The sequence below is a fragment of the Sardina pilchardus genome, chromosome 9, assembly GCF_963854185.1.
Source record: "Sardina pilchardus chromosome 9, fSarPil1.1, whole genome shotgun sequence".
Taxonomy (NCBI): Eukaryota; Metazoa; Chordata; class Actinopteri; order Clupeiformes; family Clupeidae; genus Sardina; species Sardina pilchardus.
This window is the reverse complement of record NC_085002.1, coordinates 18,765,391-18,789,022: the sequence shown is the minus strand read 5'-3', so window position 1 is coordinate 18,789,022 and position 23,632 is coordinate 18,765,391. Positions and strand designations below refer to the sequence as shown.

Sequence of the window (23,632 nt, the reverse complement as noted above, 5' to 3'; positions counted from 1 at the left end):
TTTAATTTTATCACTCACCAGCACGTCCTTTTTGGCCCCCTAAAGTAAAACCACACACTGTATTCATACAAAATATTTAATGAATAATCTGAAAATGTTGCATTTGAAGTATATTAAACAATTACTCTGAAGTCATATCCACTTTAACTTTCAAATATTACTAAATAGTTTCATTATAAAAAAAACATCTCTTTGACCTGAATTCATCTGTACAAACATAAGTAAATAAAATTTCAGTTTCATAGCTTAGACTATTTGCTTCAGTTGTGCCTCCCATCAAATGGGTTTAAAGCACTTGGGATACTTCAGTGAGGTCACTTCCTGTATGCATCGCTCTGCATAGTTCTCCATGATCAGGTAGAGCTTCTCCAACTCCTCTCTGTTCGTTGGATGGTGGAACCACAAGAGCGTCATGGCAACCAGGAACAGGACCAGAAGGAAGAGATACAAGCCAGTCCGAAGGATGTGGCGCCTCTTAGTGGAGAGCAACAGAGAGACAGGAGAGATAAATGCAAACACTGATTGTTAAAGATTAACCACTTTAACCATGACTGTTCAAACATAAGGATAGAGACGCACACATGCATAGGACTGATAAAAGTGATGCCGTGGGAATAAACATGGTGATGGAAAAAGTGTGATCTACAACTGACCATCCCCCTTTTGTGTCCAGTTGTCCCCTGCTGTGGTGCTTTGACCCCTGGCTGGCAGTTGTGATCTGTCGCGGACAACTCCGATACCGCCATGGCATTCTGTAGAGTAGAATAAACTTGCCAAATTCAGCGGAACACATTAAAGTAATGAGAAGAAGCATGTGGGGAAATGTATTCAATTTGTTAGATTTGACTGCATTTCATACGGTCAGTAACCAACTGTGTTGAATAGCAAGGCATTCATCATAATGCAGATACTGGGCAAATCTCTAGTCTGAAATTACTATGGAGGTACTGGGTTAGAAAAAACGAAAAACAAAATTTCAATTCATTTCAATGATTCACTTTCACGTCTTAACAGAACAATTTCATTTTTAGTGAAACTGACTATATGATCAAGAAGTCGAATTAGTCAGCTCACCAGTCTTCCTTTATGATGATGTGCTTGCGTTGTGCTGTGGTGGCCTGACAGTGGGGCTGTTGAAGCGTTTGTATCTAAAAGGAGAATGGACAGTTCACTGTTTATGGGTGAAACATGTCTGTGGAGTGATAAATAAAATATGCATTGGAGATAAAAGAGCTTTGAGAAATATATGCCCATGACCTTCACCTGTCACAGTGTGAAAGGAAAGTAATTGTCTCCTGACAAAAATCACTTCAAGCGTATTTACAGTACATGCACATTAAAAAAATTTGACTCAAGTGCTCATGTAAACAGAATAAACATTATATTCATTATCAGTTTACTGCCGTTACCGGTTTATGAAAAACCTTTTAAACGTTTATTGATGTTTCTGTCAATATTCTGATATTCTGGCAGTAATCGGTTTTTAGTGTGCATGAAAACACACTCTATGACAGGGGTTTTCAAAGTGGGTGCCGCGGCACCCTGGGGTGCCGTGACGCATGCTCAGGGGTGCCGCGGAATTGTCTAAGGCTTGATAATTTAATGAAATTTTAAAAAGCATAATATCCATTTCAAAATTCATTTTATTGCAAAAACGTGTTTGCAGCACAAACAATAGGCTACAGTTTACTGTATCGTACTGTGCTGTATGTAGGTTGGCTACTTATTGTTTGTTCGGTGACTTCGTTCGTTATTCCGTATGGCGGGGTGCAGTTATAGGCGCAATGGGTATTCCAATGGATACGTTTTTAAAGACAACGCCATGCACCTCCACAGGGACAGACCTCGGAATCTGAACAGACGAAATCAGCAAAGAGAAAAGTGAGGCAATATAACGACTCCTACCTCCAGTATGAGTTCACTTGGGCTGGCGAGGTAACGTGTCCCACACCAGTATGCCTGGTCTGCAGGGAGACGTGGGCTAACGATGGCTACGGCTATTGGGGAAGTTTGCGCTTCAAATACGAGTCCACTTATGCTAGTGGCCTTTGCCAGCTGCTTGCTAACGTGAGATGTCGATGAGGACAAATTTACAGATAACTTTTTATTTTGCAAAGAACTGGCCAACCATGCTGCCGGAGATGAGATATTCAGGGTGACAGATGAATACTTGAGGAACAATAATCTTAGCTGGGATATGTGCGTAAGTGTGTGCACTGCCACTGACGGGGCGGCCTCAATGACAGGTCGGGTCAAAGGCTTTGTAACGAAAGCTATGCAACAGAATCCTTCCATGATAGCGACGCATTGCATGTTGCATCGGGAGGCTCTTACTGCAAAAACGATGCCTCCAGACCTGACGGATGTATTGAAACAGATCGTAAAAATAGTTCATTACGTTAAATCACGTCCCCTTCAAACACGGTTATTCACTGCCCTCTGCAGTGAAATGGGTTAAGACTGCACACCGAGGTCAGGTGGTTATCAAGTTGGTTATCCTGTTCACCATTTATTCAAAAGTTCAATTAAATGAATTGAATGAAAGTAGTTCATTTCAATAAAACAAAAAAAGATATTAACTTCACCTTATCTTAGTAATGCCTATAATAAAAGCAGTTTTGGCCTATCCAACATATCACAAGGTTAAAGAAAATGGCATGAAGTACAAATATGGCACAAAGGAGGTTGAGTAAAAAGTAAAAAAAAAATAGGGGTGCCGTGGATGGAGAGAGATATGTTTAGGGGTGCCGTGAGCCAGAAAAGTTTGGGAACCACTGCTCTATGATGACTGTTTATTTAACCAGAAGTTAGTGACTAGCTCTGATGAACCGTACCCTTCTTATGCACACAGTGTTGGTCCTGTTCCAGGGAGGTGGCATACTGTTCCTGCAGCTGCTGCAGCTGCTCTTGCAGGAGATCTTCGTGGAGGGCCGCTTTCTGAGTCATTCAAAAATCACAAAAAGAAGATTACACTCTAAGCTGTTATGCTACCTTGTATTGGCTGAGTCTTAATGATTTATGAATGGCTGAATGAACGGATTGATTTCAAGACAAAACAACTATAACATGCCTCTTGCATGATAATATTTGCTGGAGTAAGACAATAAAATATCATCTGAATTATGAGGTGTAGAATGCACAGGTTTCACTCGACCCACGCATCAGGTGGCCTCTCATACCTCCATCTGGCTCTGCAGGGTGAGTATCTGGTCAGAGCTCTGCTGTAAGGAAGCCCTCAGCTGGGCACACAGCAACCCCTGCTCCTCATGGAGATGCCTCCAGTGGTTCGACTCCTCCTGGGCCCTCTCCACCGCCCTCTAGAGGAGACAGGCAGCATAATAACCCACAGTCAGGAGTGGAGCAGAGAGAGGGGCAACACATTATAGCACATAAATAGCGGTTGAACATAAGTTACGAATCGTATTGACCCCTTTTTATGTAGCTAAACATAAGTCCAAGCTTAGTTCACACATTAGCGCATTAGTCCTGTCCTTTGAGGAATCAGAGATAGTAACAACAGCTTGCTCTTATTTACTGTGACTTATAGTAATAACCCACTTTATTTCTCTTCCCTTTCCCCTATACCTCACCTGTGAGGTAAACCATTACCAGTCATCAGCCATCTTTGTGCCTGGCCCTCATCACACCTGTCCTGAAGTCACACCCTATGACTGCCCTACCATCGCCAGCGCCATCACCATCCCTATGACTCACCTACCATCGCCTGCTGTGGTTCCCTGCCCGGATTCCTGGCCCACGCATCCTAGCGACCCATTACTTTCCGAAATTACTAATGGACAATACACTACAATACAATATTCCCTACACTGGACTATTTGAACTTTCTGATACTACAAATTACTTTACTCTAATGTAACTGACCCTAGGCAGATGGGTTGAGGCGTGGATCTGTCCGGGGTTTCTTCCTGTATCTTTTTTTCCTTGCCTCTGTTACTCATGGGCTCTCTTTGAATGTTTAACACTCTGTAAAGCGCCATGAGACATGTGTAATGTTTTGGTGCTCTACAATCTCAAATGTTGTTTAGAGCACAGAACAGACACGGTCAGCCTTGTCAATAGACCTCTGAAGTTCACCTACAAAGAAGCTACCATCTTTGCCCATATAAGGAGATCCGGTATCTTGAGATTTTTTCTATGGGAAAATAACATGGGGATTTTCAATTACCTCACCTCTTAAACTCTCGCGGGGACGTTTTGCACTACAAAGTTTTGTCCTCTGCCTTCGAGTGGATACTGTCATCTTTGATAGGTGAAGACGACGGCACACTTTGATCTTTGCTACCCCAGAGCTAACTTACAATGCAACTTGCCATAGGCAGATAGCTTCAATTAACAACCGGATCTCCTTATATGGGCAAAGATGGCAGCTTTGGATCCTTTTTGTAGGCAATCTTCAGAGGTCTAAATGAAACGTGTCACGTCATGGGAAACAGATGTAAGAGACTATGATTTCACCCCTCACCTCTAGGCTGATGACCCTGTCCAGGGCCTTTGTTTTCTCCTCTGTGATCCTCTGTAGGCTGGCCACCGTCCGTTCCTCCTCCAGACGGAACTGCTCCTCCATCAGGATCAGCAGCCTCTTGCCTTCGTCCTTAGAAAACCTCTGATGGACACACGATGAGATTATGATGCACAATCAGCAGCATCCACATGCAGCTAATAACTGATTTAGAAATCCGTTATTTAAAATTTAATTCTACATGAAAACACCAAAGGACAAAAAGGCTGACAGGAAACACGTACGGTAAGTACATTCTAAAGTTTACAAATGGTTGATGTGGCCCCTGGCCAACAACTGTCGACTTTAACATCAGACCATTTGTGGTGAACATGACCTATAACGTCCCCTTCCTCAAACACAGATCCATCTACCCTGGTTGTACCTGCAGTGGATGTCCAGCAGGTGGCAGCAGGAGCAAATGTAGTTAATCATCCACCCCTTATCTGTCGAAGTGCAGATACCTAACACCAAGTTGGGCTATAAACCACTAAGCTACATGTACACATAGTCCTATTCATACTTTGCAGTCATGTGACGACTGACGGGCAAGAAACGTTAACAACAATGGCAAACATTTGCATATTTATAGCTATAGGCTACACAAAGTGACATCTATTCCGTTGTGTGAAGTCCTCATCTGAATGTAGCCTACACCCTGCCTGTCGGCGAATGACAGTTTGGTAAGTACGGTAGTTTTACCTCAAAACACCAACTTTCGTGTGGTAAAACTATACGAATACTACACAGGACTATACGAAAACTATACAAGATCCTTCTTTAGTTTACTGGGTTTTGTTGCTGGCGACTGATGTCCTTATCAGCCAGCCAGTAGTTGTGACCTCACATGCAAAGTATGAATATAATAGAAATAAACATAAGGGCCTATAATGGAAAACAAACATAGGGGCAACACAGGCACTTTGTTTCCTCTCATTCATCCCATTCTTTCTGTTGTGCTGTGTGCTTGCATGTAACTCAACTTCTCGTCATTCCAATTCCAATTCCAATTCCAATTCCAATTCAACCTCCGCTGGGACAGAGCCAATCAAATTCTAAAATTCAGAATTTTGCACAAGCCTGTTCCAAAGTGGGAACCTTCCCACTTCCCAGCCACATGAAAAAACTATTATTCACTCAAGGCACATTGCCACAAAGAGTGCTGAAAAATATGCCGTTTGGGGGGTTTAGAAGTGTGATGTCACTTCTGTAAGAGTGTCTGTGTGCATGATTATTATCTAATTCAAACTCATCTCAACTCACACCACTCATCACATCTAATACTGTTGTTTTCAAACACAACGCTCTTCCTCATTCAATGTGTCAGACAGACATCTGATTGTTTGTATGCATGTAACCGCACTGAATGATTTGTGATTTCGAAAAGCTGGCGGTTTCAACACTGCAGTCAATGTTAATAGCTTGTAGTATGTAAGAACATACAGATAAGACAATGTGGTGTGTGTATATACATATTATGGGCAAGTAGACAAATGGAACTCACGTGGGCGCACACTTGTAGCTGAGATTCAAGAGCACCAATTTTACATTTCATCAAGTCTTCCTTAAAGCATGCCTGGAAGAGAGAGAGGGTGAAAGAGAGACAGAGGGAGAAAAAAAGATGAAAGACACATTTCATATTGATGTCAAATCAAACCTGTAGTTCCCATTTTGATAGCACAGGCTAGGAAAATGGCAACAAACTGTCACACATTTCACTACTCAACATGCTACTGCTATATGTTTGCCATAAGAAGAACACTAAGGTATTTAATCATTAGCTGAGACAGCAGCCGAATGGGTGACATTGAATGATTATCTATGTCTTCATTCTTCATACGGAATAAACTTAAACAATAGCTTTTGGGAAGTATTTCAAAAGGCTGACATTTGGATACTGTAAGTGATCACCAATGCCATCCCCTTTGTTTGTTTCTCTCTCTCCCTCTCTTTCTCTCCGCCCCCCGCCCCCCCCCCCCTCTCTCTCTCTGTACGTGTGTGTGTGTTTGTGTGTTTGTGTGCAGAGCATAAACTACAGGATGCAGTATGTAGCTTTGCACATACTGTAGCATGACGCTGAGGAGGTATCTGTCTGAAACCACATATTTCCTTCCCAGAAGCCTGGTCTGACAGGCAGTTTCAGTTTGAGCTCTGCATTGGGGCTGATAACAGTCTTTCCAACAACTGAGTCTCCCATAAACTCTGGGTATGTGGCAGACGGTCAAAACACAGTGTGAACACATTACAGTAAACAGCAGTTATGAGTTTTATATGTTGTCATTGCCTCTTAAACATATCATTTTAAGTTCCTCAGTATGTGCAGTATATACTTAATATGTCTGTTGATCTCTCTCACTTTGTGAATGTGTGTGTGTGTGTGTGTGTGTGTGTGTGTTTTGTTCAGGAAAGTAAAGTAAAACAAAAGATACAAAAATGGTAAAAAAAAAAAAAAAACATGTACCCTCCACATTTTGTCACAGTATGTCAGTAAGGTGGAGGTTTCCTGCTGAAGAAGAGCCAGCTTCTGTTTGAGGGTCTCCTCTCTCCACAGCGCCTCCTGCAATGAAGGAAGGGTTTCATTTTCAGCTCATTTCTCTCCACATACATTGAAGTGTGTGGTGTGAGAGAACACTGCTGCAGACCTGCTTACCTTTAAATACTCTCCTAGCTGAAAGAGATCCTACAAGAGCAGAGAGATAGGGGGAGACAATGAAGGATTGACTGAACTGGTCACTGATTATGCTTGCACGCGCGCGCGCACACACACACACACACACACACACACACACACACACATATAATTAAAGGTACAATCAGTGACTGATGTTGTATTTGTATGCTTATATTTCAATTTCTTAGCAGATGCTTTTGTCCAAAACAATGTTGATTGCTGACTGCACATTTAACTGAAATAAGAAGACCGAGGGTGTATTCTTAATCTGACAGTTTGAAGATAAATTAGCTCACTGCAGTTTGCAAATACACCCTTGTCATTATCATCTTGTATGGAAAAACGAATGCTCCATTCCACATCTGATACAGAACAACAAAACTATGGCAACAATGTAAACATGAGCCAATCCTTTCTCTGGGTATCTGCAGTAGTTGCATCACCCTCAGTAGCGGGACAGAGAGATACAAGTTATCACAGTAAACGCCTCACCTCCTCCTTTATGGTTACATAGCCACACCTGCAAAAGATAGAAGACGTCGCAGGTCACTCAGGCAAAAAGGTACCATCCGTGTAAATACAATACCAGTGTCCGTAACATCATCAGTGTACTATCAGATCAGTACTATGAGTTAATTGTGTCAAACATATTTAAATGTGTTTATTCTTCTGCGGTATACTATGTGCTATACGTAAAGTAGCATTAGTAATAAGGTGTGACAGTGTGACTTACTCTGTCTGGCAGCTGAAGTCGCTCCTACTAATGTGATTGCTCCCTCTGTTGTTTTGAGCTGTGAAGGGGATAAACAGGCTACTTATGGAAAACTTACTTAAATGACATTTTCAACATATATTCCCAGAAACATTTATTGTGAAAACTATGTTTTCACAACACATGCATAGGCCTATCTTCTTGACAGGTTGTTCTCATGTAACTCTTTCAAGCCTACACTTATACAACTTTGCGTGGGGTTCTGCATGCTATTCGAAGAGCTAAATGGAACTCCTAATGAAAAAAATGGCAGGCTAGTGGGGTCTATCCATATTTTGAAATCTTACCAAGACTCACATTGACTTGGCAAGAACCCCCTTGTGAGAGTTCAAACCAGAACCTTTGGGGGTTGGGGGTTCCCTGTGGGGCCAAGCTTATCAAACAGTCATCTGATAAAGGAACTGTGCCATGCCCTACCTCCCTCACTGGTCCACACACTCCTCAGGGGCGTCCCTCCTTCCAGAAAGCCTGTACTGGATGTGAGGTCAAAAACACCGCTCATCATTCCTGTGTCATGTTCCTGCTCTGCACCTGTTGATGACATCCATGATGTCTAAAAGAAACAAGCAACAGTTACAAGAATTGCTGTGAGACAATAGTGACTGAGTAGAGTTACTATAATCCCTGTTGAGAGCAAATTTCTCTGGCTCTGTGATTGCGAGAAAAGCATGTTTGTGAATGAAGTAGAACTTTCCAGCAGTGCTTTATCATGTTTCCAGACTTAATTATAGGCATACGTTTACTCAGTGAACTGTAAATGCATAGACCTAGGCTAATATGCCTAATTTAGCTTACAACAATGTTAGCTGTGACAGCCCACCCCACATGTCAGAGATAAACTGACCTCAGCAGACGCACTGATGTGCGGCCAGATGATGCCCAAATCCTGTGATGACACCAGTGACTGCCTGTGGATTAACGGCACTTTCCGTCTGTTCCCTCTCAGGGTCACTTTCTCTTGAGTCGTATCCTTCCCGCCGGCGGCGAGCGCAGCCTCGCTGCTAATTTGCCTCCTCTTCTGGAACTCCCTCTGTCGTTTACTCCGCATGTTTCTCTTCCAATCGGACTCCTGCGGGGTGCCCGGACTACGGCAGCTCGTCACATTGTTGCGATCACGAAGGCATTCGTGTTTCGTGGCCCGGTGCTCCAACTTCTGGTCATAGCTTTCCGTTCGAAGCCACTGCCGCTTCAGCACGTTATCGGTTTCCATTTCGCTTTGATTGACGTCTCACTTGATGTTGTCGAGGCAGTGTTGAATTAACATCAGTCTGGCAGAGAGAATGATAAATTGCATGTCAATAGATTTGGTGGAATTTCTGTGAAACTTGCTGTCTTTCATCCCTAAGGTCAAAGGGGTTGAGTGAACATGGGTGTGTCTCCACCTAGCCCTCAAGGTTAGTTATCTTCTAAAAAGCATTACAGAAAGCAACAAGTGTAACTCCTGTCTTCAAATGCATTTAAAGAAAAGGAAACCTACATTCAGGAAGAGAGAAATAACTTCTAACCATGAAACAAAAATAATCACCCGTCTAATTCCCTCAAAGCTTATAAAAATAAGTCTAAAATGTAACTGATATGCAAGTCTTATCATCACCAGACCTACTGATACTGATATGCTCTTATGCACTGAAGAAACACTCTCAAGAACTTGAAATGAGCATATGCATTCAACTGTGGAATTATGTATAGCCTAGCTGTGGGTGCTTAGCAGCCATGTGTGGGCACCAGGCAAAATGACCACCCACACAGCTCTGAGAGTCTGCTCTGCCTGCCTCTGCACATCACTACACTCACATTGTGCATATATACCCATCAGAGAGAAGGCATGGAGCTCTCTTAAAAGTAGGCTAATCATACCTCCAAACGCAAGGCTCCTCCAGAGTGGATGGTCCGTGAGTAGCGGAATAAAAAGGCTTGCTTCAGGCCTCTGCTGGACAGCCCGGGTTCCCGCTCTCGCACCCTCTGGTCTCCGGAACAGCTGCCTCAACCGTCGGCTCTTGCTGTTGTTGCTGTCGACAGGAAATAAGCGAGAGAGAGAGCGACACAACCACAATGCACACACACACACACACACACACAGACACACACACACACACTCACACAGTGCTTCCGCCTCTCACATTCACCAACACTTCTGTCACTTTTACAAACTAACCCTCAAGAGATACGCCTCTCTTTCTCTCTCTCTCAGCTACAGATGACATCCGTGGTTGAGGAATAAAAAAAAACAGGAACTGAGAGATTTCTGCTACTTCTTATGTTTTTTTATTGAGCCAATTCATGTTGGTTTGCCTTGAGAACTGAACAATAGCATCCAAGTTGTCTCCAGTCCGAAATTATGTTTTCTTACACCAGCAGAATCCTTGAGGAACTTGCATGAACAAAACTCCAGGGAGCTGTGGCTCATTGTGTGCATTGAAAGAGTAGCCTACTCAAGGCGTAAAGTGAGCCATTGAATTGTATGTGTTATACGGGTTCAGAGAGATCATAGGCCTGAAGTGGCCCTGTTTTTAGTTCACTTCCCTTTTCAGTAAACCACTCACCACATCATGTGTGTTCTTCTGAGTAGGTTTGTTCACCATGGGAAAGTTCTACTCAACGCCATCACTACTGCCCCCAGTGTCCTGCTGTCAAAAGTCACATTTACGAATGGCACAACAACAGGAACAGCCAAGTCCATGCTGCAGTCAAATCCTACCATGATAACAGACATGGTAAAGGCTGGTAATCAAAGATAGCTTTATCTGTCATTTGCCATGATGGTGGGAGCCAGGGAGGCCAGTGATAATCAGGTGTAAATGCAGATTTGATAGCAATCTTGATTAGTGTTTGTCCTGCAGAAAGAGACCAATAAACAATATGGAGGGTTCGTTCATATGATTCACATCACATGATAAACAAATAAAAATGACCGTAGAGCATTTTAGAGGAATTTAAGACGTTTTCTCAGGAGGATCAGGTATACCTTATGCCCACAGCATGACTACGAATGACCTATCAGTGCAGGTGTGGTCAGTAGGCTATCACCTGAAGTCCCGACCTGCTGGAGTGATGGATGGTGTACAGGGCAGGGTCTACTAGTAAACCTTTGAGCGGAATACTAGACACACCTGTGGACCCTTCCCAGCTGCTCAGTGGAAGATAAATTTCCAGTCTCCTCACAGTTAGCTGTTGATCTGCCACAGAACAAAAACATTACAATACAACAGCGGATCTCTCTCTCTCACACTCTCTTTCTCTCTCTCTGCTTCCCCCTCCTTCTCAACCACAGAATCGGTGTGTCGCTGGACTTTGTCCCGTTATATCATAAGGAAGTCCTCAGTTTTCCAGCGGCGTACTGCGAGTGTGAATCCAAGTGGAAGAGATCTCAGAACGATGATGTGAAGACCCTCAAAACACAACTCAGAGAGGGGCAAGTGGATTAAGGGAGTTATTTTCACAAAGGTACCCCAGCTCTTAACATTTCTATTAGAATGTTGTTGCTTTGTTTTCTTGTTCTTTTGGTATATTATGTATGGACTGTTGATGTTGTATGTGACACAGACTCTGAAACAGTATAAAATGAACTGTAAACATATGAACATGGTCAATTGACTGATAATGTATTTGAATAAGGAAATATAGTTTGGGCTGATGTCGGCAGGTAGGCCTACTTATACGCTTGAGTTTCGCTTTAAATGGGGGTAATGACAGTATTCAGTATGCATTCAAGGGCGAAATAACACAACCCATTCGTTATGTGTCTGGGCATTGCCACTGGCCTTCTTGATAAATAGCACACATTTTTGCTTCCGACATAATATAATAATAATAATAGTTATTTCAGATTGAAATCTGGGTTTCCTTCCTCAAGGCGAAGGCCATTATAGAAAGAACTTGTAATCTTGACTCTCTGGTCTCTTAGCTATTTTTATGGCACCATAAACGCTGAGTCTCTTTGGATAATATCTAGCTTGTTGCTAGGTGGTGGTTCAGAAGTACCAGAACAATGAATCATTCATTAACGTGAAATGTTTGTACACAATTTGACACATATGATATGAGAATGTTTATTTGAATACCTGATAGATGAGCAGAGTACTGTAGGTGGCCATGAATCATGAGGGTGGTAAACGAATGGTAACCTAGTGGTGATGGTGGTGGTGGTCTTGTAGGGATCTGGGGTTCAAAAACACCTGAAGGTTGTGAGTTCAATCCCAACAGCTAACTTAATTGTCCCCCTGAGCAAGGCACTTAATCTCAATTTAATCTCAAAATCAATCTCAAAAAGGACTATCCCTGTTGTCGGCCTGGCTAGTTGTTAGTTGTTCTGAATAGGCATGTCAGCTAAATGACGAATAAAGTGATGGCAAAATCATGACTGATAATTCTGTTGTCTAGGGGTAGATCAATCTGAGTATGCCTCTCAGTATAGTGTAGGCTACCAGCTGGATCAATGCATATTATCATATCCTGAATGTTTTGGTGTTCTTAGCCTGTTATTGGTTTTGTGCATTCCATGCTGGGTCTATTACAGATGGTGGAAAAATAGCATCTCTGTGCTAGCCGTTCAAAGGTGATGTATTCCAAAACAAGAGTGTGCTCACTTTACTGAGTGAGTAAAATCTCAGTAGAGCCCAAGTAGCCTACATGTATTTGAACACCACTGTAGGTTACAGAAATGACCAGAAAATGTCTGAGAAAATGAAGGTATTTTAAAACCCCGGCATGCTAAGTGTCATTAAGATAACAGCTTTTGATAGAAAAAAAAAATTGACCAACATTTTGTCAACATTATAGTTTGTTTTAACACACCTTAACTCAAAAGCCTGAACATAGGGAAAAGTCTCTCCCTAAAACCAAACAACAGGGAATATTCAAGGGTGAAAATGAAATGGATGAAAACCCTGTCAAATTTGTTTGCTAATGCTTTCTCAAGCAGAATTGTGAAAAGCTGACAGAATTATTAACCAGGATTGCTACTACTCCTACAGCAAAAAACAACTCAAGAAAGAAGGAAGTTCCCTCATGGCAGAGGTCTTCTCTGTGAACTTATTTGACTCAGTTAATAATATACTACTGCTGTAGTGGACTCCATTATTCTATTGCAGGGCTATTCAACTTCAGTACCAAGAGGGCCGGATGGAAAAATCACTGGGTTTTCAGGGGCCGCATAAAATAAGACGCCGCAAAATAATTGTATCCAACAATATTTGATAAAATCAGAGTAAAATTCAGTTCAATTCAATTGAATTTTATACACTGGCATAGAAACTAAGAACATAGCCTATTATCCATATCCATAAAAAAAATCTTCTCAGACAGGTGATAGGCTGCGACACAAACTATAGAAGTATTTGAAAACACCCAGGCTAACCATAGTATTTCATACCTGATGTCTGATAGCTGCCATATCATGCATCAGAGGGAAAAATTGCAGTGTTGATTTAACTAGCCTACTTCAAGATAATTAGGCTCATAGGTGTTTCAAACACACACAGCCTACAGCGCCAATCTCTCAAATATACAAGCATTGAATTTAAAGAAAAAGTAATGCCAGCTCTGCCTCTGTTTATCTATTTCACGATTTCTTACCGCCAAAGATTCTAAACTTCGAGCCTGCGCAAATCACAAACAATAACATTCCCACGAGTTGAGTGAAGATGGCTCTGTCTAAAGAAACGTCTAATTGACAACGAGAATCGTTCATTTTACCCTCTGCAACAAGTACGAGACTTTCATGTTTATTGTGCAACGAATCCATCGCTGTAAAGAAGGAATATAAAGTCAAGAGGCAATTCTCTACAAACCACAGCTCCTTCACTAACTTTCCCGAGGGCTTGGAGGAACGGAGACCGGGTATGATTGTAACATTTTTGATTTGCGCACGCTCGAGGTTTAGAATCTTTGGCGGTAAGAAATCGTAATTTAATCAACATTTAATGATAACATTTAAAACTAGTTACACATTTGGAAATGTCAGTTTGTGTAGTGATGTGCTGTGAAGAATTAGTCTGGCCAATAGGGGCGGGCCGACAGTGCGCTACTCGCCAATCATATGATCTATGCACACCCGTCAAAGCGAGTTAATTCTCATGACGAGACACGCGGGCCACAGGAAATTTGAAGCGGGCCACATCTGGCCCGCGGGCCGCTAGTTGAATAGGCCTGTTCTATTGTGTTCATGATGATGACAACAACCTTTTACATGAATGAGTTGTGTAGCCTAATCCGTATCACAAGTATTATTAAGCTGTTAACACAGGCATAACAGTATCGACAATGGACACTGGACTGCTCAGTCTTTGATCAATGCTGTTCATTTTCGCACATTTATGTGAGTTCATTCCTCTTAAAACAGGTGTTTGGCTAGAGACGGTCCAAGATGTACCAAGATCCTTACAGCTTTGACACCAACAGTTATGCTAGCTCCGTCATATCCAAGTAAGCATGGGGTATTCTTTTTCTGTCTTCTAAGTTGATTGTCAGTGGACTAATGTGCTGTGCTTTTTGCAGTGGCTTCTCAGTTGAGACATCCTCCCAGGTGTCCAATGTGTCCAGATTAAGTGGCAGATCCATATACAGTGAGTAGGCCTCAGCTCAAAACAAACCAGATTTATGATTGTGATTCTTTGCATATTATTATGTGATATATAAACTTTATGCACAACATCATTAATTTTATTGCAACTTGATATTATTACTTTTCAACCACATCAACAATAACTTTACGCACATAAACATGTTACTATCATCATTTGAAAATAAAAACCCTTAGAAAAAGATTAATCACTCTTTATGGTTAGTGATGAGAGTTGCGATATTATGCGAAGCATTGATCACTGGTTTGTGATTGTGGGTTTTGTGTCTTCTAAGCAGACCAGAGGAAAGCGTATGTGGAAAACCTCAACAATCAGATGGGCCGCTTCCAGTACAGAGTCGAGGTACTGAACTCCCACAATGCATCTCCCATCTCCTCTGATCAAATGAGACCATTCGACAATATGAATGACACAATTAAATTGACCAGAATGGCCAAAAACTGCATGTTGCGAATGGATAAAAGCACAAGTTAAGACCTTGAACTGAAACAAGGCGTATGTATGGCTTAAATGGTTTAGTAATTCTTTGAATGCTTTGAACGTCCTCTCCAGCACCTGTTCACCTGTGACATGGATGGCCAGGACGTGAATCTGGACGATTGTGTCGAGCGTCTGAATATGCTGGAGGCCATGGGCAGTGTGTGGGGCCAAGAAATGTTCCTGCAGGTGCGGGATGGGTCACTTCAGCTCGTCGACATCGAGACCAAGGTGGGAACTGTCTTCACTTTGCTCTGACACTGGTGGTGGGAATCCACTCTAAGCTTACCTGAGAATAGCAGGGGGGCTAAAAAACACTGGCTTTGGTTTGGAGTCTTGGACAAAGTTTAGCGAAAATGAAAGGCAAAGTTTTCAGGCCAGTTGAGTCTTGTAGAGTCTATAATGTGATAGCATCATTTCAGGGCAGATCCTGTTCTGTTGTCCTCCTCTGTTCGCTTTTTTCTCTCATAATTTGTCTTCATTCACATCAATCTATTTACTCTGTTCTCTTTTCCACACTTTGTCCGTGTTTGGCCCTTTCACCTCCTTTTTATCCCTCTTTCACCTCCCTTTTTACTCCTAATTGTACCTCATTTCTCACACTTCTTTTTTCTCTGTCTTTCCTCTACCACCATTCTACATCTTCTGTCTCATCCTTTCTGCCTGTCTCCTTCCACATCCTTGCCCTCCTACTTCCTCCCCTCTTGACTCTCCTTCTCTCCCCTAATCCTCTCCCATCCCCTCTTCCTCTCCTCTCTCTTCCTCTCTCAGGAGGAGCTGGAGGCGCATCCGGCCAGTAACGTGTCAGGTGTGCAGGCCGTGCTGGACAACGCCGCGTATAACTCCCTGCTGACCGTGGCTGTGTGGGAGGAACGCAAGATGGGCTACAGCGTCTTCATGTTCCAGTGCGATTCCCTGAGGGTCAGTGGCGCCCCCCCCAAAAAATGGACCTATCTTTTTTTTTACTATTTGGTGCAGTCACATGGTGTTGTTTGCTGTTTTTAAACACATACCTTCTGGGGTGCCCACGACGGCAGTCAAATGGTGTAACACAGGAGTGTTGTGTGTTGCGTTCTGTGGCTGGTACTAGATAAGAATCCTTTTTAGAAAACTTTCTGCTTGCAGGTTCCACATTTGCAGGTTCCTAGTGATTGCCTCTCAGTACCAGTCCAACTCACAGGTCCTTTAACAACTCAAGTGATATACACATCCTTAAACTAAACATTTCTTCCTTTATTATTCATTTAGGCTGATTACATCAAACAAAATCTAGACAGAGCTATCAACTACAGAAGAGTTGACCAACCCAGGTAAATTTCCTCAGTAAAAGCAGTATGCTTCCCAGTCATCAAGTTTAAAAGTGATACAATATCCTATGTTATGTTCTGTTTATGTGGTTTCTAGTATATGTTAAAATTCATAATTTGTACTGTTATATTCCAGTACCATAAAATTTGGCATGCGGTAGATATCGAAATGACACAAGAAGTTTTGAGACATGCAGTGCTCAGGATGAAAGAAATCAAATATGTTTAACACGCCATCTGCTGTTGTAGGGACAATATGAGAGCTATCATGGCAGCCAAGATGAGCAGTGTCCATGAGAACAACGGACCCGCTTCAGTGGAGTGGGATCGGCAAGAACAGCCCCCTATGGAGTGGGACGCCCCAGACTATGGTGAACAGGCAGATAAAACCTTCTCTGGGGAGAGAGGACTCAGCCTCCTGGAAACAGACAAGCTGTTTGTTTGAGAGGCACAGAAAAAGAGAAAAAGAGAGAAAGAGAGACAGGGGGTGGGGGGTGTAGACAGAGACGGACAGAGAGAGAGAGAGAGAGAGAGGGAGAGAGAGAGCGAGAGAGAGAGAGAGAGAGAGAGCATAGCTCAGACTTTTTTATTTTTACTCGTTTAATTACACGAGGTTGGCGTAAGACTCTGAGGTCATAAAGTGTAACAACTCACAGTGAGGTGTCTCCGTTTTTTATCATGTATTTTATTGGTTTGTATATCAACATGCTGGGTGTGCCTGGAAAAATCGACGTCAGAACAATTCAAGAGCACCCATTTCCTGATGAGAATCCAATAAGGAGTGTGTTCCTCTAAAAAAATATTAGAAGGAACAACTCAATAGGCTTCATACTAGGGTTGAGACAGACGTCAGCAGCACAAAAGCTGTGACATGCAGTTGAGAGGTGGCACCACACAGTTGTTTTGCGTATCGTCTGATAAGCCGCTAACCATGACTGGGTGTCTATATGATATACTGTATACTGTATATTTCTGAAGCTTATCTACTTATCTGGCTGGCATATAGTGAAGGAGGGGCATCCATTGCTGATGTTGTCTTTCTGCAGATGATAGCCCATTGCCTACACCCACGCCTACGCCCCTTGCCAAATCACCGGAGCCGGTACAAAGGCAACCGTCACCGCCTCCACCCCAGAGGACCCCCAGCCCCCAGCCCTACACAGAGAAGGAGAGAAATGTGGTCTGTATTCCACTCCCCTTCGCTGACTTTCAGTTCCATTGATAAAAATGACTTTTTGCTGTTTGTGACTGTTTACTCCCACATGAACCCTGGGATGGAACTCTTCTAAGCTCTGTTAGAGAAGCGGACATGCTGTACTAGATGTTTAGTTATGCTAGACCATCTAAACCACAAACCACATCTTGGTTACTAGAAACTCACAACATTTGGTATTTTGACACAATTAGGTCAGTATTAGGTCAGACCTGCTGGGCAGTAAAGCATCCAACTAACACACATGGCCTCAGTGAAGTACCAGAGTGAACAAGGGGTTGAGGGTTCAGGGCCTTGAGGATTTATCTCTCCTCTGTGTTCCCCACTACAGGACATCTTGAATCACTTGATAAATGATATCGAGGCATTCGTGGGCAGAGTGAGAGACGTGGCACCAAAAGAGAAGAAAAAGAAGAAAAAGGATAAGAAGAAGAAGTTCAAAGGTAAAGCACTTCAGCTGCAATAGAAACTGATAAGAGACACACATTTCATTTTAGCCATCACACACAACCAATACCTGATTTTACACTGACAAGACCCGTAGGCTAAAGGTAAGAATGAAAATGACAATATTAACATGGTCCATTTATCAACATCTAATCAATGCTTTATATTTTAGTTGGGTACTACAAGCTTATCCCATGTTGGTTTAGGTTACATCTAACAGGGAAGCTACATCAGGCGTGCAACTGAAGCGTTCCGTTCGCGAAGCGTATGCTGCAGCAGTTAATCACTATAATCAATGAAAGTATAGCTACACCAGACGTGACAGTGGCGCATACATTCGAAAAAAATAGACCAGTCTTCTAAAATGGATTTTACGCGTCGTCAACGGAACGCTTCAGTTACGCGCCTGGTGTAGCTCCCCTTTTAACCATAGGAGCAGTGTATTGAGCTCATCCACTGTGTACCTCTCTCATAAAGCTATCAAAGGCATGTCCTCTCCAGAGGAGTTTGAGATCTACTTCCAGAAAATCAAGTTTGCCTTCAACATTCTGGTAGGTTCTGTTGATGCTACTCTATAAACCTTATGAAAGTTGCGAGTAATCCCCTGTCGTCAAATGAACCTCTCTTTCCCCTCTGTTGCGATGGTAGGGAGAACTGAAGGGGCAGATCAGCGATCCGAGTGCTGCTGACCTCGTCCACGTCTTCTTCTCCATCCTCACCTATGTAAGCCAAGAGAACACTCCTCTCTCTACTACGCTGAAGTTTTACAGGAGATACAATGTATTTTTGTATTTTGGTACACAACAGGAAGTACAATGTATTTTGACAGCTACAGTATAACAGATTATTGTGTTGAAGCAGAATATCAGAATTCTAGTCAGAAGTATGTGTCAGGATGTTGGAAGCATACTAGCTTGAATATATGACCCTACACAAAGGCACATGGAAGTTTACTGTAACATTTTTGTCCACTCTGCCTGATTATTTTGTTCATTGGGTATCATAGCGACACAGTATTTGCATTGCGTTATCATCTGATTTGTCTACCTTGCTGGTGCCCCGCTGCAGCTGGTGAACTACTGCCCCGAGGAACTGCCCCCGTCCGTTGTCGTGCCCCTGCTGATCCCGGAGAGCATCCGGCTGATGAGCGAAGAGGCCACCGCGGAGGAGGACCAGTTCTGGCAGTCGCTGGGAGACGCCTGGAATATCCCCAGGTAGGACACGATCTCATCAGGCACATAACACCCTCATGGGAAGAGATGGACTAGATATACTGTAGATGTCAGATCACATCTCCTTATTGTTAGTGGAGCTGTGGTGTAGGCAGCAGCGTCCAAACCACATTCAGTTTTTAAGGGCCCACGGCAACTGACCCGTGGTCATTTCTCAATCTACTTCCACTCATTTTTTTTCTGTATTTTGCTCGCTTTTGCCTTTATGGCTTATCCATCATAAACGCAAGATCAACAAAAATAAAAATAAAAAAAAACGCAGACGTACCCTTGTTTAGAGATTAGGTTCAGAGACTAGAAACAGGTACATGATGTTCTCATACAAGGAACATCACAGATCAATGAGATGAGTAATGAGAAAGGTAAGGAATGCCTCCTTATTAAGAATACCCAACCTTTATCAAAAACCGTGTCTTCTGTGGGAGGTATCCTACTTCTCCCTGCTGGGTGCTCGTGCTATGCTCCACACTTGCGTAGGTGTGCTCATGTACCAGATGGGCAGTTCTGCACCTGCCTTCTAGAGCTCTCCCTATGGCCTGGTGAAGATCCAGCGTCTTTATCTCTACTCTGATCCATGTAATGGGCTAGTCTAGCAGTTCAAAGAATCGGAGCAGTTTGTGGTTTCAGACCGAGGAAAGGGAAAGTTCTGGTGTGGGGAACTGCAGTGTGTCAACTGCGCGTGACAAATGTGCTTTTTCCTGTTAGCACCCAGTGGGGGGACGATGACGAGGAGATTGCCGATTACTTCCCGACGTTCGATGATGGTTGGATACCCCAAGACGTCACACCTGAGAGTGAGCTGCCGCAGCCGAAGCCGCAGCCGAAGCCGCGGTCACAGCCACCGCCGCCATCGTCCAGTCGTCCACTCAGCAGGCAGCCCAGTCAGCACACCAAGCCTGAGACACCACTAAATCAGGTCTAAACACACACACACGTACACACACACACACACATACGCACACACACACGCACACACGCACGCACACACACACACACGTAGGCACACGCACACACACACACACACACACGCAGGCACACACACACATGCGCAGGCAGGCACACGCACACACGCACGCACGCACGCCCACACGCCCACACGCACAGGCACGCACACGCACACAAAGGGGCACGACCCAAATCGCACAAATAATGCACACACACACACACACATACAACCCAAAACACACAAATAAGGCATACACACATGCATATCTGTATACTGTGCAACATACACGTCATTCTTTAGATATAACTCGATGCTCTTTCTTATATTTGGATGTAATGAATCTAATCTTCAGAATGAAACAACTTGCCAGTAAAGCCAATAATGTGGTTTTATATACTAGCGTGGCCACAGCATACCATCATACTGAAGTGTTGCCACTCTCTTCACAGGCCCCGTGGGAGCCCCCAGCCGATGACGAGTATGTTTGCTTCCTCCTCCTCTTCCCCCAGTGTTTATGATTGTGTCATTAAATATGTGGCTAATCAAGCGTTGTGTGTCTCACCCACCACCATATGTCTCTGTGTTTCGGTGTTTGCAGAGAGGAGGAGGCCAATTACATGCGTGTGATCTTCGACTTCACCGCCAGGAACCCGAGAGAGCTCAGCATCTCAAAGGGAGAAATTGTCCAGGTGAATTGAGAAGGGAGTCACCTGAGTGGCACTGAGACTGAGGACATGGGAGCACATGTGCAGACCATTTGGCTAATGATATCAAAACTAGACAGCAGAAAAGAAAAGAATTTACATGTGCCTTGTGAATAAGAGCATCAAAGCGTGTGGATATTTGCAAACCCATATGTGAACAAGTACTGCTGTGTGCAACAGCTTACACCAAGGGGGGAGGGTGTTCAGATGGCGTACAGAATTGTATTTGTAAATAGAAGGTGCTCATTGGCAAAAAGGCTGAAATCCCCAAAAAACATGCGGGATGCCGAGGCGCTCTTCTTAGAGATAAAACTGCGAAGTGGCGCTGTGTTTTGAGGTATATCTGGTCATGTCTCTGCAGCTGCTGGACATGTCCAAGCAGTGGTGGAAGGTTCGAAATGATGACGGAGAGGTAGGACACGTCCCAAACAACGTCTTGGAGCCACTAGACAAAAACCAGGAGGTATGCATTACCTGCCGTTACATTTCATTCCAATAAAACAGCAGTAACTACTTCCAGTTATAAATTGGGTTGTGACTAATATAAGGTGATGAGATGTCCGAGACCCTAACCGGGGACATAATCCCAAAAATGTGGGAAAAAACTGGATACTTTCAGTTTGACTATCATCCGACTGAAATACAACCAAGTTTTATCTTAAAAAAAAAAAAAAAAACAGGGATATACAGTAGGCAGTTTTTCAGTATTTTCTCGGGGACAGGCAACCAAAAACGGGGACTGTCCCCTGAAACCGAGGATGTCTGGTCACCCTAGACCAATAGTGTGCCTGGCATATATTTCCACTGATCAGGGTCTATGAGGAGATCTGAGTATTAAAACAATTTTTGTATGGGCTACAGTAGCATTAGCATGGAATTGGATTGAAACTTGGATGCTTTCTGGTATCTTTAAAAAGAGTAAAATCAATTGATCATCTTTTGATGTACTGCTGTCCATCCCAGGAACAACAGCAAGTGGTGACCAACCCAAACTTGACCAAGAAATCTAAACCACCAGAGGTGAAGGCCTGGTTGGAGTACAAGGGATTCAATAAGATGTAAGTGGTTACACATAAATTATGTTTTCTAGACAAAGTTCGGCCCATAGGGTTGATTGACAGGCATCACTCACCCAACTTCCGGTCATAGGGTATAAAACCCTCCTTCCTTGCTGCCCCTTACGTCATGCTGGAGTTGCAAAGCCTCCCACCTCCTCCCCTGCTCCTCCATTTCACTATTAGCTCTAAGCTCCAAATGACCCCTTATCCATAGGGGGTGTTAGCGGACATCACTCACAAGTGATATCCGCTATTGGCGTCCCAGGACCATGGCCAGCTACCAAGCCAAACTTGCCATTCTCTGTACTCACCTCAAGCAATCCAATGGGCGAACTAGTGAACTGGTAGCAGTCACATGTCTAGTGTATTCATTCAACCACTACCATGAGAGAGTAAATGGTATCACACAGCTCCTAGACCTTCTTTAATTAAAGTGTAAATGAAGGTATTGAGTGTATTTATGTTTATGTGCAAATATTAAAGGGGAAATCTGGTCTATCATCAACCTAGGGTCTATTTTTTGATGATAACAGGTGTAGGCTAAGTTTTTAATTTGGGATCAAGACCATGATGCAGTTTTGAGTAAGACCAAAATATGCTTTTAAAATTAAATGGCATATAGCCTTTGGGGGCATCTTCCATACATAGTAAATAGCCCTTTTCTAGTCTGTGACTTAACAACTCTGTCACTTGTTTTCAGATGTGAAATCTTTTCCAAATTTTTGTAAAGCCTTTCAGTGTAAGGAGGGCATTGCTCAAAACTGCACCGAATAATGCCATTTTGATCCCAAACAAGAATGCACACTCGTTATCATAGACTGACCCATCATTGACTAATGACCTGTACTTTTCCTGTTCTTCTGTCAGCACGGTGCGTTGTCTGAGCATGCTCAGTGGCGCCTCTCTTCTAGGGATGACTCGCGAAGAGCTGAAGATGATTTGTCCTGACGAGGGGGGACGGGTATTCTTCCAGCTGCAGAATGTCAAGGCAGCAAATGCTGTGAGTAACCATGGGAACCTAAGACAACCACACAAATCATAGAAAGGGCCCTCTCAGGGATTTTTTAAACTGCTCTTTATGAAATTCACATGAGGTTTCTTTTTTTCCCCATTTCAATCTAGTTGGCAAGTGAGGTCAGACATATGGAATAAGGACTCAACAAAATGAACTGGACCCAATGGAGAGTCTGAAGGACTAAGACATAACTAAAAGCTATGTGTACAGTCATTTGGATGCAGGAGCCTTTCCCTACATGCCTGCTAAGAGCTTGAAAGGATTCTTTGGAAACCACTGTACTTTACTGTAAATGTATGTTGTTAATTTAAGTATGAGATTTAAGCTGGAGTTCTTGCAACTCCTAGCGATCACTTCTGGGATCCTCCATTCTGCTGTTCCCATGGAAACAAATATTGTGCCTGATGCCACATATCTATACAGCCTACGTGTTCAATTATGTCCAACTTCATTCACACATAAAATACACTTTGTCTCTATTTATGCTCAATTTTGTCTTGCCATAACACTATTTGTTGCACTGTGTAGAATTACAGGGGCAATTTCTCCACAACATTGCTCTACAAATGAATTCAACTAAACTCTATTCATTTTCAAGAGTAGTAGTGATTAAATAAAACAAATAATATGTTGCATGTGTTACTTTAAAAATAGTCTTGACATAATGCCATGCGTGAATTTTCTTACTTG

General features: G+C 43.0%; 2 protein-coding genes across 4 annotated transcripts; one reads left to right on the top strand and one right to left on the bottom strand.

Annotated features, from left to right (window-relative positions):
- Positions 1 to 62: 62 nt before the first annotated feature.
- On the bottom strand, positions 63 to 10,042 carry LOC134092931 (uncharacterized). 2 transcript variants are annotated; one of them, XM_062546120.1, is made up of 14 exons: positions 9,820 to 10,042; positions 8,807 to 9,230; positions 8,380 to 8,515; positions 7,924 to 7,981; positions 7,683 to 7,710; positions 7,170 to 7,199; positions 6,981 to 7,076; positions 6,024 to 6,095; positions 4,484 to 4,624; positions 3,180 to 3,317; positions 2,835 to 2,937; positions 1,075 to 1,148; positions 654 to 752; positions 63 to 379 (listed from the first exon to the last, which is right to left on the bottom strand). In XM_062546120.1, the coding sequence occupies exons 2-14, from the start codon at positions 9,170 to 9,172 to the stop codon at positions 287 to 289; spliced, it is 1,434 nt and encodes a 477-aa protein (XP_062402104.1). In that variant the 5' UTR covers positions 9,173 to 9,230; positions 9,820 to 10,042; the 3' UTR covers positions 63 to 286. The 2 variants fall into 2 exon arrangements, with proteins under 2 accessions (XP_062402104.1, XP_062402103.1); XM_062546119.1 differs by having other exon boundaries at positions 63 to 474; positions 9,820 to 10,039.
- Positions 10,043 to 11,295: 1,253 nt separating this feature from the next.
- eps8l3a (EPS8 signaling adaptor L3a) lies at positions 11,296 to 23,627 on the top strand. 2 transcript variants are annotated; one of them, XM_062546118.1, is made up of 20 exons: positions 11,296 to 11,406; positions 14,303 to 14,385; positions 14,458 to 14,525; positions 14,821 to 14,885; positions 15,096 to 15,251; positions 15,792 to 15,941; positions 16,269 to 16,330; positions 16,577 to 16,698; positions 17,374 to 17,507; positions 17,872 to 17,983; positions 18,465 to 18,538; positions 18,636 to 18,710; positions 19,056 to 19,201; positions 19,925 to 20,135; positions 20,615 to 20,643; positions 20,764 to 20,854; positions 21,231 to 21,332; positions 21,833 to 21,927; positions 22,795 to 22,927; positions 23,050 to 23,627. In XM_062546118.1, exons 2-20 carry the CDS (start codon positions 14,327 to 14,329, stop codon positions 23,077 to 23,079), a joined length of 1,914 nt encoding a protein of 637 aa, XP_062402102.1. In that variant the 5' UTR covers positions 11,296 to 11,406; positions 14,303 to 14,326; the 3' UTR covers positions 23,080 to 23,627. The 2 variants fall into 2 exon arrangements, with proteins under 2 accessions (XP_062402102.1, XP_062402101.1); XM_062546117.1 differs by having other exon boundaries at positions 14,818 to 14,885.
- Positions 23,628 to 23,632: the final 5 nt, after the last annotated feature.

What these genes read in the sequence shown, in the direction of transcription:
- LOC134092931 (XM_062546119.1), bottom strand. Translation starts at nt 9,172, where the DNA reads ATGGAAACCGATAACGTGCTGAAGCGGCAGTGGCTTCGAACGGAAAGC. An exon ending in AGCTAGGAGAGTATTTAAAG is followed by an intron (nt 7,077 to 7,169) that starts GTAAGCAGGTCT and finishes CCTTCATTGCAG; the next exon opens with GAGGCGCTGTGGAGAGAGGA. An exon ending in ACAGGGTCATCAGCCTAGAG is followed by an intron (nt 3,318 to 4,483) that starts GTGAGGGGTGAA and finishes TGTCTCCTCTAG; the next exon opens with AGGGCGGTGGAGAGGGCCCA.
- eps8l3a (XM_062546117.1), top strand. Translation starts at nt 14,327, where the DNA reads ATGTACCAAGATCCTTACAGCTTTGACACCAACAGTTATGCTAGCTCC. An exon ending in GCTAGCTCCGTCATATCCAA is followed by an intron (nt 14,386 to 14,457) that starts GTAAGCATGGGG and finishes TGCTTTTTGCAG; the next exon opens with TGGCTTCTCAGTTGAGACAT. An exon ending in GCTTCCAGTACAGAGTCGAG is followed by an intron (nt 14,886 to 15,095) that starts GTACTGAACTCC and finishes CGTCCTCTCCAG; the next exon opens with CACCTGTTCACCTGTGACAT.